This window comes from Abramis brama (genome assembly GCF_963993115.1).
Source record: "Abramis brama genome assembly, chromosome: 6".
Classification (NCBI taxonomy): Eukaryota; Metazoa; Chordata; class Actinopteri; order Cypriniformes; family Leuciscidae; genus Abramis; species Abramis brama.
Genome location: NC_139968.1, coordinates 23291660 through 23312084, shown reverse-complemented (window position 1 = coordinate 23312084; position 20425 = coordinate 23291660). Strand labels below are relative to the sequence as shown.

General features: G+C 42.0%; 1 protein-coding gene across 2 annotated transcripts; it reads left to right on the top strand.

Annotated features, from left to right (window-relative positions):
- The first annotated feature begins 5057 nt into the window (after window positions 1-5057).
- lpla (lipoprotein lipase a) lies at window positions 5058-10654 on the top strand. Of its 2 annotated transcripts, XM_084117659.1 has the most exons (10): window positions 5058-5309; window positions 6334-6521; window positions 6606-6785; window positions 6909-7020; window positions 7747-7980; window positions 8068-8310; window positions 8411-8531; window positions 8739-8918; window positions 9081-9188; window positions 9327-10654. In XM_084117659.1, the coding sequence occupies exons 1-10, from the start codon at window positions 5207-5209 to the stop codon at window positions 9376-9378; spliced, it is 1521 nt and encodes a 506-aa protein (XP_083973785.1). In that variant the 5' UTR covers window positions 5058-5206; the 3' UTR covers window positions 9379-10654. The 2 variants fall into 2 exon arrangements, with proteins under 2 accessions (XP_083973785.1, XP_083973784.1); XM_084117658.1 differs by having other exon boundaries at window positions 7747-8310.
- The last annotated feature ends 9771 nt before the right edge of the window (window positions 10655-20425 follow it).

Here is a 20425-nt window from a genome sequence, read left to right as displayed (position 1 = left end):
TTCTTCAATGGCATCGCTGTGAAACCCCCTTTTTGGTTCTTCCTGGCACCTTTATTTTTAAGAGTGTGCTTTAAATCTGCATGTTAGGTTACAAGCTAATGATACTCAAGTTGTTCAGTTACATAAGCTCCTGCAGAAAAAATATAGTAAAAGTACAAGCTAACAAAATGAATCTGTGAGTCGTTTGTATTTGGCTCATTTATGCAATGTCCAAACAAGCAGTTAGCTGAAATGAAATGACTTTTAGTGAACAACGACTCATTAGCCTTTTCCTTACAAAGCTATCAAATTACTTCGAATATAGCGTTCCAACTATTTTATTGTATGTTTTTCTCCATTTGGAGACAAAACATTGACAGTGACAACAAGGATGATCTTAAAATCCTGTAATCCTTCATCTCTTTTTGTGTTCAAAAACATACGGTTTATTCAACGTGGCACATTAGCATTGGCATTCATAGAAATGGATGATTCGCGCGGAAACTGTTTTTCAAACTGGGCCGACAAACGTTCCAAACAGCATTTTACAGAGATTTTTTTTCCCATTAGCAAAATGATATAACGTTAGGCTACAAAAGTTGCATTGATGATGCAATTACATCAAGTTTTTTCTCAAATAACAGAATGTTCGACATATAGCCTAGCACCGAGAGTTATAGCAAAACATGACGCTTTTCTTTGCGTGCTTTACGTACATAGGAACATGTGGTATAACAGATGTGGCATATGGAACAGAGGTCTCTATGCTCTGGTGGGAATGTACGGTAAGAGTATAGGCTATCGCTGACAAAAAAACATAACTCAGAGACCCCTACAGTGACAACCGTGTTATTCCATGAAACAGCGCTATGATCAACGCCGGATGACCTGATGTGTCGCATGTGCTGTCGTTCAAATTAATCACTTTTAAAAGTCACAGAACTGACTCATATCACAACCCGTATTAAAGTCAACATCTGATTCTTCTGCAAAATCGCTTTCAATATCCTGAAAATAATGGTGTGCAAAGGGAATCACATGGGAGTTCTTCATCAGGGGCCAGCTGTCTAATAAGAAAGATTAAACACTTGGATTTCTCCCACAGTTCTCTGAAAGCAGCGAGCTGGCCAGCTGTTGCTCACTATGAAACCCTACATTTCAGACGTGTTCCCCCTTTTACGGACCCAAAAGGGCCACAACTGAATGTGATGCTAATCCACTGCATTCGCTGAGCTTCGCCTTTCCCGGTTTAGCAGTCCCGTAATCAAAACAATGAGGCTTATCTCACACTGAGCGAAAGCCCTAAACACCACGTGACTGGATTCGGCCGGAAGGCTTGTAGCCAATTTGCTCGGTAAAAAAATCCTAAACCCATCCTGAACAAGTCTAAATACATACGTACATTAGGACATTATAGGAAAAACTTAATTTAAAATGTTAAGGTATAGCAAACATGCACATTTCCATAAAAAAGAATGGAGTCGAAAGCTATGAATGTAGGCTATGTATGTTGTAGGCCTATGTATTTACTTAATACACAAATATTTAAAAGTCTTAAAAGTGGTCTCCAGTTATCATCAACCTATCATCAAGTAAATACTCTCCTTTTTATTATTTTATCTTATAACCTTACAAGGTCAATCTTTAATGTCAACTCTGTTACCATGATTTCTGTATGGCACCGAACAATTGTTTTTGGAAAGATGGCCTGTAGAAATATCAGCACTAAAATCCCATTATAAGAAGCACCTTGTAGTTTTACAACTACAAGCACAGTGAATTAAGTTGTCAAAAACACATTATCTGAGAGAATGTTAATCAAAATGCCTGTATAACTCATATTACACTTTCATTTGTTCCTATTACATGCATGACTATTCATATTTATTCCACACACTTGCTATTTGTCATAATTTGACATTTAATTAGGAATTTCGTTGGCCAAAATTGCAACATGTCTTCCGATGAGTGACGTGAGTGCTGACAAAATTAAACATTCTATTTTTAAAAAAGGATGAATATAATAAGAAACTTCTTACAAAACGCACTGATTTTGAGAAGTGAGACTTCTGATTATTTTTATAGACTCCTCACATCCTCTTATACAGTGGGCGAATAAAAAATAATAAATATATTGTTCGCTTTCCTTAAAAAAAACGGAATGCTTTATGCATATAAAAATATGTATATTTAATAAAATATTTATTCATTTAATTAGGCTATTTAAATGCATTTCATAAATATAATGTTTAAATATATATAGGCTATATATTTTTTTTTTTAATTTAAAAATGTATTATATTAAATTATGTAAAATGTATTATGATTTATATATATATATATATATATATATATATATATATATATATATATATATATATATATATATATATATATATATTATAGTACTTTTTTAATACGTTTTATAGGTTTAACAAAGAAATAAAATCTAAATCTTTCCAACTCCCCCTTTTGAGGGTTTAGGCAGACAGAGTTACAACATTCACAGCTGAAAGGGGCATTAACTTCATGCCCACCGGGATCTGACTCTGCAATCCTAATGTTTCAACATGGAGCACAGTAGATGCATGCAGCTATCAGGAGACTTATGCACTGGCCTCATTTCTGTAATCAAAAACCTTTGCTAAACTCGAGATGGGAATGAAGGATAAGACTAAAGACATGAAAGCCTTGGAAGTTTGAGTCACAGCCTTGAGCAGATGGGTTTTATTTAGTGCTCTTGCAAACATTTGGAATCACTGTTAACATATTTCCCCAAACTGTGTATAGACAAATGTGTTTGAGGCAAATCTGTGAGCCTGCCTATTTGCATTGCGCTTCATGCTACAAAAATGTGTCTAATTAAATGGCAATTGTTGTTAAACATTACCAAGTGCATGCAGATACTCTCAATGCTTCGTAAATTAAATACGCATTAAATATAAACACATTTGTGGAGGCTGGCATTGGAAATGTGATTTAGAAATCCTACTGTACTACATTTTAAGAAGAAACTACATGTCATCCCCAAAGCACAGCAAACTACCAAATTTTAGTCTTGATTACTATGTGACTAAGCCGTAACCATAAGTGGTTGTTAGGCGTTGTCTGCTTTGGAATTTCTGGGTTGGGTTTTTTAGGATCACCTAAGCGTTCTTCATTCAAGACAAAATACTATTTTTAACAGAACGATGTGTGAATCTGTCATTGCAATGGTTTCCCAGAAACGAAACACCTTAATATTTTAGCAAGCCGCATTTTTAAATGAATAAGTTTAATGTCTTTGTATTAGGAATTAAATAAGTGTCTCACGCTCCTAAAAAAGTTATTGACATGATGTCTGCTGAATAATTAAGATTTCGAAACCGATGCCAAACAGGATTTTTGTCATCGATGGTTCCATGAAGAACCTTTATCATCATTGAACCAAAAGGTTCTTTTTTTTTTCAGCTATTGACTGTATCGTTAGCACACTATAAAAATAAAGTTGCTGCCTTAAATTTTTAAGTTCAATCAACTTGTCATTCAACCAGTCATTTCATTTCAACTTAAATTATATTAAACTGACTTTTAAAAAAAAATGTGATTCTTGTATATCATAAAAATTGCTTAACTTATTTTGATTAGTTAAAGCAATGTAATAACATATGTTGTCATAACTTATAGATCATATAATTTTTTAGGATCACTTCAGCTTTGACTTTAAACACGTGGTTTGCGTAAACTTGCGTAATTCAATTTCGTATCTTTTGAGAATATTTTCTTGTGAAAATTAGTGTATAAATTGAGTGTAAATATTATACGTGTAATCAAAGACTATAAATGTTTAGATATGCGCACTTAGGAGTGTGTTTATGAAAGGGTACGTGCATGTGTTTTTCTAGCATTTATTTTTAATTAATCTCAAATACTGAGCTGCATGTATTTGTTTAGCACTTTCATCCAGATGAAGTGCCGCAATAAAACGTTTCAGAATTGCTTGTGGTTAGAGATAAAGGTGAGACACCTACACCTGTATTGTTCTCAAAGCTATAGTGATTTGCATGATTTTTCTGTTAAAGCTTTAAAAAGACTTGGCCGTCTGCTCACTGTTGTCTGGCCAATGAGATGCAAGGTGGCCAACAACACCCATTGACCGTCTCCCTGAATGGAAACCACGCTGATATTTGTGACCTGCCAAGAGCAAGCTGTGATTGGCACACGTTATGTTGTTGGTTTTCAAGTTGGCAAATAATCACCCAGATGTTTTTGTTCAGTGGGAGGCATTCTGTGTGAACATAGTGTGCAATGTTTAGATTTAAAGTAACATTTTAATTGGTTGCAAAGCGCTGATCAAACAATGATTTAGACTGCGTGGGCGATTTTATCAGCAGGTTGTGATGACCTGGGTGGACTTGGATAATCAAAAAGGAAGTATTAATGAACTTAAATCAGATCTATAATGTAGGTATAGCACAAACATAAAAAATAACCTAATAAATAAATATATAAAAATGTATTTCATGTTATAATAGCATGTTATAATGATAATATTTTTTTATGTTTTTATTAAGAATTAATTAAAAAATAAAAGTTTATGCCACATACCCATGTAATTCAGTTTTTCAATATATTTTTTTCACGTCTTTAAATGTTTGTTTTTTTTTGTTTTTTTTAAGAATCTTAACTTAGACGTGACTTTTATTTTAAAATGACTTAATTACATTTAAATGTAAACAATTAAAACTGTAATTTAAAAGTAATTGATAATTCATTTATTTTTAAAACATGTTAATCATAGCTTAGTGTATTGCAATTTTTGCATTTGCAGTGTTTATGGGCATCATCGTAACTTTGACCCCCAAAAAAGAAAGAACTGAAAGAAAGGCCTTGAGAAATCGATTTGTTTGAAGACTCTCGTGGGGCCACACAACTTTCCAGATTTGTAATTGTTAGTAATGAGTCAGTGTGGGGTTCCTGGCATTTTATTGGTCACATCAGACCTTACCCCGCCTCTTTCGACCAATAGAATTTCTCTGATTTGCATACGGTCCCGCACTGCAGGATAAAGACACGCTTGTAGCGGTACTGATTTAAACTCCTGAGAGAAACTCTGGACATAAGACATCTAAAGCAGCTGCTACCCCCAACTGGAATTTTAATCTGCTGTAACTCTATAAAATAACCGGCTCTCAACAGCTTTTAATTAAATTAAATAAGTTGTTGCATCCGTGATCATTATATTAATATGGGGAGAGTAACCAGCGCTTGTTTTATATCTTGGATATATTTCGCCTTTTCCTCGGGTTTTGAAACCACGATTGAGCCAACGATTGAATTTGCCGGTTTTGGTAAGTATAAAGCTCATTTGTTTTATAAAATCATAGATTTTGTTTATAAAGTTTAAAAAGTGAACTTTTAAAAACTTAAATATGTGAATATATTTGATGAGGCAGTTGCATATAAATATCAATATACACAAATAATGGAAACCGATTTTATTGGAGCAATGGCCGCATGAGTCCCGAGGCATGTGGTTATTTTTCCTGCACGAGTTTCTTAAAATTATTATACATTCTTTAGCCTATATCAATTTATACCGTTATCTTTTATATTATTCTTATATTATTATGCATCAGAAGACAACATTGGATTGTGCAAAATATTAAGATTCTACAAATCAGATTTTTATATCGTGCATATAGGCTACACACCATGTTTTGCGGTGCAAAAAAATATTAAGATTCTATTAAACACACTTTTTCTTGTTTTTATTTATATTTTTAACTAGCATTTATTATTAATATGACACTTGTAAATATAAAATAAATATACTTGTCATATAAATGTCTTTTTAAATGGTCAGCCTGTTTTGTTTTAATAGCGATTTGTTTAATTTTATCAACGTTTACCTTCCAAATTATCTTCTTTTTTTTAAAAAATGTGAAAATTTGTAAACATAATGTATATAAAACGGAATTTTTTAAAAAACAAGTAGAATTTGTTGACTTTTAACAATATGCATAGTGGTAATTATCTGTTAAAGACAACTCAAATGTTTGTTTGATATTTTGTTTACATGTATTTGACAAGCTAGAACAGTCAGTTATGAAGACATTCTAAAGGAGATTATAGCAAAACATTTTTTATGTATAGTCAGTCAAGCACTGGGAAAGGATCCAAGCTTGCCATTTGGAAATAATTCCTCACATTCAAAGTAAGGGAAAAGTATAAGCACATGCAAGATAAGCTTCTTTTAAATGTTAATTTAAATAATTATAAGCAGCTTACACATAAAAGCATGTAATATAAGCAGTACTTAGTGTATTGTATATTGCTGGCTGGAAAACTTATTGTTGATCTGGTTTTGGACAGGTAACTTAATGGAAAATGCCACAGATTGGATGACGGACTTCACCGACATTGAGTCCAAGTTTTCCTTTAGGACTAGCGAAGAACCCGAGGAAGATCTGTGCTACATAGTTCCAGGTCAACCTCAAACAATCAAAGAGTGTAACTTCAATCCAGACTACAAGACTTTCATAATTATACATGGATGGACGGTAGGTGCTTCTCCTACACTTGTTGAAGTCATTAAATGAATGTGTGAAGCAGTCCAAAGCATGACGTGATTGATTTCGTCTTAGGTCACCGGTATGTTTGAGAGCTGGGTTCCCAAACTAGTAACAGCCCTGTTTGAACGAGAGCCAACATCCAATGTGATTGTGGTGGACTGGTTGTCCCGAGCGCAACAACATTACCCAACATCTGCCGCCTACACCAAACTAGTGGGCAAGGATGTGGCCAAGTTTGTCAACTGGTTACAGGTATGTCAAACACTCTGAGAAGTTTTGTGCTATGTCAAGGTGACAAGTAAGAGCCTTTGATGAAGATGTAGAGTTTGTTTTCTGCAGTAAACTTTATCTTGCATGTCTCGTTTCTTCATCCAGGCTGAGATTGACTATCCTTGGGAGAAACTGCATCTGTTGGGCTACAGTCTTGGCGCTCATGTAGCAGGAATCGCTGGCCTTCTCACCAGAGATAAGGTTAACAGAATCACAGGTAACTTGATTTTGTTTCTTAAGGCCCCAATATACTCACAGTGAAGCTCTTTTTTGTTCTTTGCTTGGGGGTAAGAAGTAGTTCAAAATACGCAAGCAGCACTTTACCGTTAGCGAACATCCTGACAGCTCCCACACTGCTGAGAGCGGCGTTTAGATGAATATGTAAATGTGTGCTGCACAATTTCCTTAAAAAAATTACAGATCATAGCGATATAGATGTTTGCACCAGCTCTGCAATTCGGCTCTCTGATCAAGTAAATATAAAACAGATTGCTTAAAATCGTAGTTTACAGTATTAAACACAAAAAATTGTGTCAGTGTCGCTTTCAATTAGAGTTACTTAAATTTGTTATAAAGCGGCTCTCCAGTGTGTTCAATGTTTTCCTCGCGTCTGACCTTAAAAGAACAAACACAAGAAATGAACCAGAGAAGATTTCCATGTCAAAAAAGGCGGAGCCTCAGAGCCACACCTACCAATTTCATAATCGCTACAGACCAATGGTAGTTCAGAGGTGTTTACCAGCTGGAGTAAACTTTTCCTGGAATGTTTGCTTTGGCAAAATGTTCCGATCCCTGATTCTGTTCGAAATGACATCACACCAGTTTTATCCTAGATTTTGCTTGAAGTATATTGGGGACTTTAGTGTGTCAAATTTCTATTTTACCATTCAAACCCTTAAAAATGCATTAAATTAAAAATTGGTAAATTTTCTTGGATTTTTAGGCATGGATCCTGCTGGCCCTACTTTTGAGTACGCAGATGCCCAAAGCACTCTTTCCCCAGATGATGCCCTTTTCGTGGACGTCCTTCACACCAACACTCGCGGTTCTCCGGATCGCAGTATTGGGATTCAGAGGCCGGTGGGCCACATAGACATCTACCCCAATGGTGGAACCTTCCAACCTGGCTGTGACCTCCAGAACACTATGTTGATGGTGGCCACTTCTGGCTTAAGAAGTACGTTTGTCCTCCATTGTCCTCCTCAAGACGTTCTTAGATTTCAAAATCACAAAGCTTTAATTTTTTTCCCTCTGTTCTCCATAGACATGGATCAGATTGTTAAGTGCTCCCACGAGCGCTCCATCCACCTGTTCATCGACTCACTGGTGAACCAGGAGCAACAAAGCTTGGCTTACCGCTGCAGCTCCAAAGACAGCTTCAACAAAGGCATGTGCCTCAGCTGCCGCAAGAATCGCTGCAACAAGGTGGGCTACAGCGTCAACAAAATCCGCACACGCAGGAGCAGCAAAATGTACATGAAGACTAGAGACATGATGCCATTTAAAGGTGAGGAGCACCAAAGTTTAAGGTTTTAATGTATAATATATATATATATATATATATATATATATATATATCCTTTCTTAATATAACCATCTTCCCACAGTTTTCCATTATCAAGTGAAGGTCCACTTCTTTAGCAAGAATAAAATAAGCTACAACGACCAGCCCATGAAGATCTCTTTGTTCGGAATCCACGGCGAGAAGGAGAATATCCCTTACATCATGTAAGTTAATAGCGTTTCCTGATAGATGTCTGGACAGGTTTTGAAATAACAGCCAAAAGCCTAAAAATGCAATGTTAAGAAGTTTACTAAGATCCAGAGATTTGTCTTTGATTTCAGTGACCTTAAGTACCAAGAAAACAGGTCACGACTGGACTCTGTCCTGTACAGTTTTGACAAAGATGATACTGATGGTTTTTGATTCCACAGGCCTACTTTAGAGACAAACACCACAGTGTCCTTCCTTTTGACCACGGATACAGACATCGGAGAGTTGCTGATGGTAAAACTTCTCTGGGAGAAAGACTCCCTCATCAGCTGGCCCTGGAGGAACCCTGATATCTTTCACATTCGCAAACTACGCATCAAATCAGGAGAGAGACAATCTAAGTAAGCAGATAGAATACATTTTTCTTTATGTATTATTATATATTATTTTGCTTTAAACAATCCTCTGTTTTTCTTATATTACCATTCTGCATTTATTGCATTTATTGTTTATTTTATACTTCAAATTACCTTGATTTAAAATTGATGTCTTTTTTGATCCAGGGTCATCTTCAGTGCAAAAGAGAGTGAATTTTCCTACCTTTCTCGTGGAGGTGAGGCTGCCGTCTTCGTGAAAGACAAAGAAGCCCAGTCAAGCCGCAAAAACCAGAGGTAAATTTCCATCCGTCGTCCAGCCGTTCTATTGATACAGCTCAATAAAATGACCTTCCCCGTTCAGTTATTATGTTCTTGTTCTGTTTGTTGTGGCGAGTTTTGTTTGACTAAACCCTCTGCACTTTACTCTGGCAGATTGCACAAGCTGAAGATGCACGGAAGTTCGTTCAAACAGGACACAGAGTAAAGAAGCACGTCGAAATCCACCTCTGCTGGGATCTGGCACGGAATCTGCCGGGGAAACTGGAATGGTAGAAACTGACTTCTCCCGCATATATTTGGACTAGTAGCCTTCACCCGAACCAAATCCAGAAACACATCCTGCAAGAAAGCACATCTTGAAAATGTTACTGCTGTGCAGTTTTAAAACAAAACAAAAATCACATTGGATACTGCTCAAGACAAGTCTTGTAAGACAATCTTTAAAGAAATCATTTAATGCATAAAATGATTATCATGTCTCTATGCAATATATTTATACAAGTAATCAGTTCTAGTCTGAAAGGACTTGCACTTAGTTAACAGGGTTTGCTAGTTGTCCACAAAAGAGCTTTTTCTTTCTGGAGAAAAATGCCATTCGAAACATGTTGCTGTTCGTTTGGTTTATCAGTATTACTCTTGAAATTCCACTTAGAGACTAAACATCTAGGTTATGTAGCCGTTTGTTTCGTTGTACTGTGAATTAGGTTGTACCAAAGCGGTTTTCTAGCTATGCTAATCCTCTTTGCCTCAGTTCCAAAAGCAAAACCTTCAGATTTGCCTTTGTTGCAGCCTTCAGTCAGTCTCAATGAAATGCTTTAGCATAAAATGGGACCAAATCCTACTGAATGAAGATGAAATGATTACTGTAAATATATGTAATTGTCATTATATATACACTTACAAACAGCTCTTCAAATGTCTACCTTTCTTTCATTTCTTGGGTTATTGTGTCTGGCACAGGTCACTTTAAAGGCTTTGCCTCCATTTGATTCAGTTTTGTTTGGTAAAACAAGCAAAACCAACAAACAATTCTGCCACTTTTATGTTGCTTCTCATTACCCCTTTCAAAGCACCTCAAAGGTTGTTTCGTCTGGATTTTGTAAAAAGTAATGAGGCGAGAAACTATTTTCGTTCACACAGCCAAGAAGTAAAACGAGCATTTCAGAAATGATGGCAACAGTTTTTTCTCAAGCCTTACAGGGTTGACTGCCCCACATAATAGCTACAAATACACCAACAACATACCTTTTTCCTATTTATTGAATGTATATATTTGTATATTAAGCACCTAATATATGTATTCCATGTTTCTGAAGTGCTCTTGCCTTTTCTTTTGAGTCATGTAGACTCTATTTTTATAAACAAACATTGAGTGAATGAAGTTACTGGAACTGATCAGTATTTGGTCGCCTGTTGTGATCATATGAATCTATAAGCCGTGCACTGTATGATGTCATTTTAATAAATATTATGTTACGCTATGTGAGCAATTAAGATTTTTCATTTAAAACGTCACCGTCTTTATTTTATGTGCAAATGCCATGTTTGTATTAAAAAGTTAGTTCACCCAAAAATGAAAATTCTGTAATTAATTACTCGCCCTCATGTCGTTCCAAACCCGTAAGACTTTCGTTCATTTTCGGAACATAAATTAAGATATTTTTAATGAAATCTGACAGCTTTCATTGACAGCCTACGCAACTACCAATTTCAAGTCCCAGAAAGGTTATACAAACATCATTAAAGTAATCCTCAATTTTATGAAGCGATGCGAGTGCTTTGTTTGTGCAAGTTTTATTACAAAATATATTACAATAATTTACGCGTGTTTACGCAACAACGTCTACTCTCGCATCAACAATTTTTTTTTAATTAAGGTTAAACCACTGGAGTCAGATGTCAGTGTGATCAGTTTGGATTTTTGTAGTGGGAGTTTTGAAACTTGTGAAAATAGTAGGCCTACCAAAGCGAATAACAAAACTGTAATAGTGACACTAAATCTCATTTTAAATGAGTGTTTTGGATATTTTAGGTCTCAAAAACATTAAAACGATTTTGAAATTGGCTGTTCATTTTACAGCATCAACAGAAATCTGGGAAAGTTAGACTTTTTTGGCAACGCTTCAATCTCTATAAAAGATGTTGATTAAATCTAATCTAATAAAAACGACATGTCAGTGTTTTGTTTACGCTAGCTCCATTCTTATAAGAAAATGGAGCGTCATCCATTCAAATAACACCATGTGTGTGTAAAACGCTCAAATGGCTCACACTGTTTGGTGAGAGAGCGACTCACGTGTAGTAACCTCGAATCAAAACACAAGGAGCTTGTTTTTCAAGATACCCACCCCTTTTCATGGAATGGAGTTCTTGGAATGAAAATACAACATTCCGTTTCTTTCATTAGTCAGAACCTTCTGGAAGGAGACTGTTGATAAATTGAATTTTTGGCAACGCATCACGCATACAGGGATAAAAATTTTAGATATGGAGATTTAAATTGATCTTGGCTTATCACACTCGAATTCCTCTGGGAAATCATATTCGACCTCCTCTGAGTTCTTGTATGTTGGACAATGATTTCTAGAACCGTTTCCATCTGCTAAAGAGCATGTGACAGGTCATTAGTTATGGTTTTGTTCTTGAAGAATATTTTGGAGGATAGAGGCGAACAGTGCCTGGTCCTTGTTACGTCATTACAAACAGAAGGAATGACCACAGCGCAGTTGTCATTGAGAGTTTTGGCAGGGTCCAAATGTTATGGTATGACTATGACACAATGCGTGCAAAGAGCATTTAGGGTACTGGCACATAATGAGTTATGAATCTTTATTGTCTCGAATGACAAGGAAAGAGAACACTTTAAGTAAAAGGTATCAGTTTTGGTTTTTTTTTTGTTCTTCACTCTCCTCCATGGGCGAGGCTAGCCCCTTTTTAGGGGTGCTTCAGCACCCCTAAAAAGGAGCTCAGCACCCCTAAAACTTGGAGTAAGAAATGTTGTTATTCTAAAAATATATATATATATATTTTTTTTGTCTTTGACAAGGTTAAATAATGTTCTTCATCTTCAGTCCGCAGCAGCGCCAAGCAGAGCGCAGGTCAGAAACAGAGGCGCGCGTGTGTGTGTGTGTGTGTGTTTGTTCATCTGAGCCTCATTGGTCTTTCACTTCTCGTCAATGTCAGAATATTTGAGATGACCAATCAAATCAAAGTAGGCGGGCTTTATGTTCACAGAAGCTGCTGAGCGCGAATTTTACATGGAATTTTAGCAGCACGACTGACGCTTCAGTTTACGGTCAAGTGCGAGTTAAGAAGATGTAAGTAGCTAAACTAAACATTTTATATTTGACAGTTTTTTAGGTCATAAATGTTAAACGAATGACAAAAATAATTAGAAAACTAATAAACTTTTGTCTAATTTCGCCATTTTGAGCTGAAAATAGGCCTATATAACGTGTAATTATGTCATTGTGAGGGGACAAGAAACATTAACAAAGCCGTTTTCATAGGCACAAGATTAATAATGCATGTGTAGGCTACATGTTGAGAATTAATATAATACAATTTGTAGCCTTCAGTAAATTAAAAAAGTTCAGCTTCAGGAGGGGAAGAGACAGGGCAAGATCAGGAGACTGAGAGATAAAGACAGAGTGATGGAGATGAGGAGAGAGCAGGTTTTAAATCTATTTCTTATCCTTTTTTGGCCTTCAAACGTCTTGAAATGCACATATCAGAGAAATAAAAATGTTTAACCCCATAACAACCTCAAATTTATGACCTCTTTGATTATAAAGCCCTGTCTACGGCCATGTATTAGGCCTAGATCAATAATGAATGTGTACATATTGTGAATGAATTTAATAAACTTAGTTACCTAGCTTTCCTGGTAGCTTTGTCTGAGAAAATGATTCATAAATCAACCTATCAGTTGACCCTATGTTTACTTTCTTCACTGACAGACAAAAATGAAAAGCCTATATCAGTCAAAGCTCAGCTTTAGGAGGGGAAAAGACAGAGCAAGATAAAAACAAAGAGAAAAAGAGTGTGATGCTGATGAGGTGTGAAAAATAAACAGCTGCCCACACATGGTTTTAAAGCTATTGTTATCCAATTTTTTTGGCCTTCAAAACATCTTAAAATGCACATATGTAGATCAGAGAAATCAAAATTTTCTCGGGGGAGCATGCCCCCGACCCCCCCTAAATACCTCGCATTTGGTACCTCAGATTATAAAACGTACTCGGTTACTAACGTAACCTCGGTTCTCTCTAGAAGAGGGAACGAGTACTGCGTTTTTATCAAAACGCTACGGGAAAAGTCTCTTTTCACGAAATACTGAAGCAAAAAATTATCCTTAATTTTCATACATGTAAAGCGCGTTGCAGCAGTAGTCAACTATGGCGAGACGGCTTGCTCGCTCATTGGCTGCTCTGCGGCAACTGCATAAGCCTATCGAGCGAGGCCTGAGGTGACGTCAGGCCAATGAGGGCGCTTCGCGCCCTCCTTGCCATTTCCCGCCGAGACGGGTGTGGCTAACCTCTATAAAAGGAGCTCGAAAAGGCTGATTCACTTGATTTTCATAGCCGAAGCAAACCAGAGTGAACCGTACGCACGGCAGAGAACGCAGTACTCGTTCCCTCTTCTAGAGAGAACCGAGGTTACGTTAGTAACCGAGTACGTTCTCTTACGAGAGTCCTCTCGTACTGCGTTTTTATCAAAACGCTACGGGAACCCCTTGTAAAACGCCGTGCGTGCTGGGATAAAAACACCGATCACTGGAAGCTAAGCCAGATGTACAGTGCATAATCACCAGATAGACTCACAAAGAATCCGGGATTAAGGGATGGGGGACCTTAATTCCCTAAACTGTAACGTCCGCAGACGTAAACATGACCTCACAGAGAGAGTCTAGAGACAAGAGGGTATTCCCTCCGTCCTTATATGGTCGCGCCAGCAGACGCGAATATGACATCACATAGACAGGGTGGGGAACCTGAACTGAATGTGGGAAATGTGGGTCTTACACAATTCTGCCCATAAGACAGTCGGTAGCGCGTTGCGCATGCGATTTCAGTGTTCTAGTTAAACAGCTGAATCGACTACACCGATAGTAGCTTAGCCTGCAAGGCGGGAACTTCTAGGTTGTAAAACCTGATAAATGTAGACGGCGAGGCCCAGCCTGCCGCCGTACATATATCCTGTAAGGAAATCCCGCTGGACCAAGCCCACGAGGAGGCAACGCCCCTCGTGGAGTGCGCTCTGACTCCCAACGGGCACTGAATGCCCTTGGCAGTATAAGCCAGCGCTATGGCGTCAACTATCCATCTGGATAAGCTCTGTTTCGAAACAGCCATTCCCTTGGAACGTCCACTGAACGAGACAAAAAGCTGCTCAGTCTGTCTGAAGACAGCGGAGCGGGACACGTAAGCTCTTAAAGCCCTAACAGGGCAAAGAAAACTTGAGTCCCCTTCCTCACTTGACCCCGGCAGGGCAGACAGGGAGATAACCTGAGCCCGAAACGGCGTGTTGAGGGACTTTGGCACATAGCCATGCTTAGGTTTGAGTATGACTTTAGAGTCATTAGGTCCAAACTCTAAGCACGCTGGGCTCACGGAGAGCGCGTGCAGGTCGCCTATGCGCTTCACCGAAGCGAGAGCCATCAAAAACACTGTTTTGAAAGACAAATGTTTGAGGCTAATAGATTGGATAGGCTCGAAAGGGGCACCTTTCATGGCCGTCAAGACTGTAGAAAGGTCCCACATAGGAACTGAAGGAGGTCTGGGTGGATTCAGCCTCCTAGCTCCCCTGAGGAAGCGGATGACTAAATCGTTCCTTCCTAGTGACTGACCCAGCTTTGTTCCGGAGAACGCTGTAATAGCCGCCACGTAAACTTTGAGCGTGGAAGGGGATCTGCCCTTATCCAACAGCTCCTGTAGGAAGGAGAGAACCTCCGTCACCTCACAATCGAGAGGTGATAGGCTCCGAGCTGTACACCAGCCGGAGAAAACCGACCACTTTGAGGCATAAAGCCGCCGAGTCGACGGCGCTCTGGCCTGAGTGATGGTATTTATCACTCCCTCTGCGAGGTCAACGGATATCCGTTGAGCACCCACGCATGAAGGGACCACAGCTCTGGGTGTGGGTGCCAAATCGAGCCCCCGGCCTGCGAGAGGAGATCTCTCCTCAATGGCACTGGCCATGGAGCGAAGTCTGCTAGCTGCATCAGGACTGGAAACCATGTTTGGTTCCTCCAGAACGGTGCTACAAGCAGCACTGGGCATTCTGTTTCCCTGACCCGCTCTAACACCTGTGGCAGGAGGGAGACGGGGGGGAAAGCGTATAACGGGCAGCGCGGCCACATCTGGGACAGCGCGCTGTCGTTCTTGGAAAAGAACACGGGGCAATGAGCGTTTTCGCGGGACGCGAATAGGTCCACCTCCGCTCTGCCGAATCTCTCCCACAACAGCCGGACTGTTTGTGGGTGTAGAGACCATTCGCCCAGGGGAATGTTGTTCCTGGACAGTCTGTCTGGGCCCACATTCTGGAGCCCAGGCACATGCACTGCTCTCAGCGAGCGCAAATTGTGCTGAGCCCATATTAGGAGGCGTTTCGCCAGCCTGTACAGGGATGTGGATTTCAGACCGCCCTGGCGATTTATATAGGACACCACGGCCGTGTTGTCCGAACGGACTACGACGTGTTGGTCCTTGATATGGGGACAAAAACGCGTCAGCGCATTGTGCACTGCCAGCATTTCCAGGCAGTTGATGTGTTGGAGCTTTTCTCGTTCCGACCACAGGCCGAAGAACGGTCTGCCCTCGAGCAGCGCTCCCCATCCCGAGGTGGATGCATCTGTCGACACCATCCTCACTCTCGAGGAAGTCCCCAGGCTTACACCTGATTGGTACCAGCCGTCCGCCAACCAAGGTATCAGGGCTGTCACACAGCTTTGATTGATCTTGAGGCGTAACCGGCCGGACACCCACGCTCCGCGCGTTACTCGCGCTTTCAACCAGAACTGCAGCGGGCGCATGCGGAGCAAGCCCAGCTGGAGAACTGATGATGCTGAGGCCATGAGACCCAGCATCCTTTGAAACTTCCTGAGCGGGGTGAAAACGCCGCGGCGAAAAGACTTCGCCGCGCGCTGAATGTGCAGCGCGCGCTGTGGCGACAGCCGCGCCGTCATAGACTGCGAGTCCAGAACGATACCCAGAAACGAAATCGTTTGACTGGGGTTCAGTGAACTCTTCGCCCAATTGACCGTGACACCAAGATTCTCGAGGTGATCGAGTAAAATGGTTCTGTGCTTCACGAGCTGAGATCGTGATTGAGCTAGGATCAACCAGTCGTCCAAATAGTTCAGCACTCGCATGCCTCTGAGTCTGAGAGGAGCGAGCGCTGCGTCCATGCATTTCGTAAATGTACGAGGTGCCAGGGACAAGCCGAAAGGCAGGACTGTATACTGGTATGTCTGACCCTCGAAGGCGAATCTCAAGTATCGCCTGTGATGTGACGCTATCTGTATTTGAAAATACGCGTCCTTCAGATCTATCGACATGAACCAGTCTTCTCGGCGAACATGCGCGAGAATTTTGCTGGTCGTGAGCATTTTGAAACTGCGTTTCACTAATACTCTGTTTAGCCGTCTTAGATCCAGAATGGGTCTGACACCGCCGTCCTTTTTGGGGACTAGAAAGTATCTGCTGTATAGCCCCCCTTCGCTTTGAGCTCGGGGAACACGCTCTATCGCCCCTTTGCTTATCAGTTTTGATATTTCGGCGCGAAGTAGGTGTGCTACTTCTGAAACCACCGTAGTCTGGACGCGCGCTGTGAAGCGGGGAGGGCGTCGACAAAACTGTAGCGAGAAGCCTCTCTCTATAATGCCTAGCACCCAGTCCGAAACCCCTGGAAGCGCTGCCCATGCTTCTGCATGGCTGGCTAAGGGCTGGATGCGAAGCGCGCTCTGCTCGCCGTGCGACAGAGGCGCTTCGGGGCGCGATAACGTAGGCATTATGCCTGTGGCATTCGAGGCGGGGGGCGCGCTTATTACAGCGGGCAGAGCGCTCGTCCTCGACCTTACTACAGCGCTTGACTGAGTGAGGGAGGGCTGAGCGGGTCCCGTGGGACTCATGTCTGCAAGTAAATGTGGGCGGGAAGCGGGCACATTCACTGCTTTGGGCGCACTGTCTGACTGAGCAGAGCGAGCGCGCACAGGTCTCGTTTTTACAGAGAGCCTGTGGCCTGTGAGACATAGTGTTTGTGCGGGCACTTTCACTATGTTGGAAGCGCAATCGACCTGAGTCGATTTTATGTGCGCGAGCCCTAAGTGTAGGGCTGTGCTTGTGTGTAGAGATGGGCACTGAGGAGTGGGCATAGACACTACACTTATAGCACCATCGGCCGTGGCCGGGACACCAGAAAATACACTCTTTTCGGGATATATCTGGGTAGCCGTAAAAACGGCTTTTGTGTGCAGGCAAGCGGGCGGCTGAGCAGGCTTGCATCTTGCAGAAAACGCTGGAACAGTCGCAAGTCTTGGGACTGAAACAGCGGCGCGCTTGGGTGAGAGACCGGCCGCAGCGGGACTCACACACCTGCGCTTTCCTAGGCGAGCTAGGACTTCTTCGGGGCTTCCGGCTTCACCACAATCCTCGACCGCGGCCCGCGCGGAGCGGGGCGTCGGCTGGTTGAGCGAGAGCGGGGCCCGGAGCTGCGCTGCTGTCGCTGCTGTGAGGATTCGGCCGAAGGCGGGGGCTGAGGCTGAGAGCTCCGCGGAGTCTGTTTTTGACGACCCGCTGCAGAACCAGAGCGCTTCGGGAGGAAGTGCTTGAAGGCTTGAGACGCTTTCTGGGCTTCAGTAAATCTCTCCACGAACTCGGAGAGAGAAGAACCGAAAAGGCCAGCGGAAGACAGCGGGGCGTCGAGAAACGCGTTGCGCTCGGAATCAGCCATCTCCGTGAGCGTCAGCCATAGATGCCTCTCAGCAACAGTGGCGGAAGCCATACACTTTCCCATGGCTTGTGCAGCAGACTTGGTAGCGCGGAGTGTTAGATCTGAAGCACTCCTCAAATCCGCGATGCAGATAGCCTCAGGTCCCATCTCGTCCAACTTACGGAGGAGATCACCCTGAAATATCTGCAGTGTAGCCATGGTGTGTAGCGCTGACGCGGCCTGCCCAGCGGCGGAGAAAATTCGCGCGAGCAGCGTCGACGTCATGCGGCAGGCTTTTGAAGGCAACACCGGTTTAGTCCGCCGTCCAGCAGAGGGCGGGCAAAGGTGGGTTGCTATCGCCTGTTCCACCGGCGGAAGTGAAAGGTAGCCTCGGTCTTTCGCATTATCCAGAGAGGAAAATGCTGGTGACACAGACGAGCGCGTTCGCGCAGAGAAGGGCGCGTTCCAGGCCTTCGCAACTTCTTCATGCAGCTCAGGAAGAAAAGGAGCGGGCTTTGAATCCGGAGAAGTGCGCTCACCAGGGAGGAAGCTACCATCCAGCCGGGTGCGAGAGGGGAGCTCCGGAGCAGACCACTCGAGGCCGAGGCTCGCCGCGGCCAGCGCGAGTACTCGCATGAGCTCTCTCTCAATGTTGGCTCTCGTAGTGGGCTTGCGGGCAGCAGGCGCGAGATCCTCGGAGCTCGCCCAGTCCTCGCTGCCTGAAGCTAGCAGAGAGCAGGAATCCTTTTCCCCCGACGCGGCCTCGGAACCGACTTCCTGTGATGAAGCGGCGGCAGACTGCGGGCGCTGAGCATCAGGAAGTGATTCGGGAGAAGCCGGTGAAGCAGGCGGGCAAACCGGCGAGCTTAGTCGGGCTGGAGCGGGTTCCGGGACCCGCTGCGAGCGGCGCTTCTTACGGCGCGGCAGCGCGGCGGGGAATGCAGGCTCTGAGAAGAATGCCAGGCGAGTCCGCAGAGTCACCATAGGCAAAAGCTCGCAGTGAGGGCAGCCGCCGTCAGCGAGCGCGAGCGCTGCATGGTCCTCACCCAAACAGGAGACGCAGATGACATGGCGGTCTCCCTCGGTGAGTGGGGCTCGGCACGAGCCGCATGAAGGCATCTTTAAAAAGACGCAGCTCTTTTAGGGGGTGAGTGTCGCAAGGCGAACACACACACACACACACAAGAACAGTAAAAAGGATAATGAAAGGATATGCGTCGGAAAGCGCAGCAGGTACGGCTGTAGAAGGCGGCGTAGGCCAGCGGCTTCAAGTGGCTCGTCCCGCTGAAGTGCTTGCCTCAGACGACGCTTGCTTCCTCGTGATCCAGCGATGCGTGTGCTTCGCTGAAGAGATGAAAATCAAGTGAATCAGCCTTTTCGAGCTCCTTTTATAGAGGTTAGCCACACCCGTCTCGGCGGGAAATGGCAAGGAGGGCGCGAAGCGCCCTCATTGGCCTGACGTCACCTCAGGCCTCGCTCGATAGGCTTATGCAGTTGCCGCAGAGCAGCCAATGAGCGAGCAAGCCGTCTCGCCATAGTTGACTACTGCTGCAACGCGCTTTACATGTATGAAAATTAAGGATAATTTTTTGCTTCAGTATTTCGTGAAAAGAGACTTTTCCCGTAGCGTTTTGATAAAAACGCAGTACGAGAGGACTCTCGTAAGAGAACCCTGCCATATGCATGTTACTGGATGAATGAATGAAACTAGTTAATAATGTGCATTAGACCATAAACTAACTTTTTTTTATTTTTAAATCATACCCTCATTGGGGGCTGAGCCCCCCTAAAATGAAAATCCTAGAATCGCCCCTGCTCTCCTCCATAATATTTTGCATGAATATTGACATAACCTGTTATGTCACTGTCAATATTCATGACATAACAGATTGTTGCCACAAAATGTCAGTTTTAAGTTGTCTAAAACCTGTCTGACCCATTTAGTTATTCAACCTAAGCATATACAAAAGTTTCTTGGCCCTTTTCCCGCTAATAAATACACTACTGGTTGTTTGGAAGAATTAAGTGTTTTTGTGTGTGTTTTTTTAATGAAAGAAGTATCTAATGCTAGCCAAGGATGCATTTATTTGATCAAAAATACAGTAAAAATAGAAATATTGTGAAATATTTTTTAAATGTATTTTTCCTCTGATGGCAAAGCTGAATTTTCAGATAGATAGATAGATAGATAGATAGATAGATCAGTCCAAGGTGACAACTGCATGTTTTATTATGGTAAAGAAACCTCGTGAGACATCGACAGCTCTGGACTAACAACAAATGTGTGACCGTATTACCCCGCCTGTGGGCTGAGACAAATT

Bases quoted from the DNA above. Each gene is read 5' to 3' on its own strand.
- lpla (XM_084117658.1), top strand. From the start codon at position 5,207: ATGGGGAGAGTAACCAGCGCTTGTTTTATATCTTGGATATATTTCGCC. The intron at 6,522-6,605 runs GTAGGTGCTTCT...ATTTCGTCTTAG, and splicing joins TAATTATACATGGATGGACG to GTCACCGGTATGTTTGAGAG. The intron at 8,919-9,080 runs GTAAGCAGATAG...TTTTTGATCCAG, and splicing joins TCAGGAGAGAGACAATCTAA to GGTCATCTTCAGTGCAAAAG.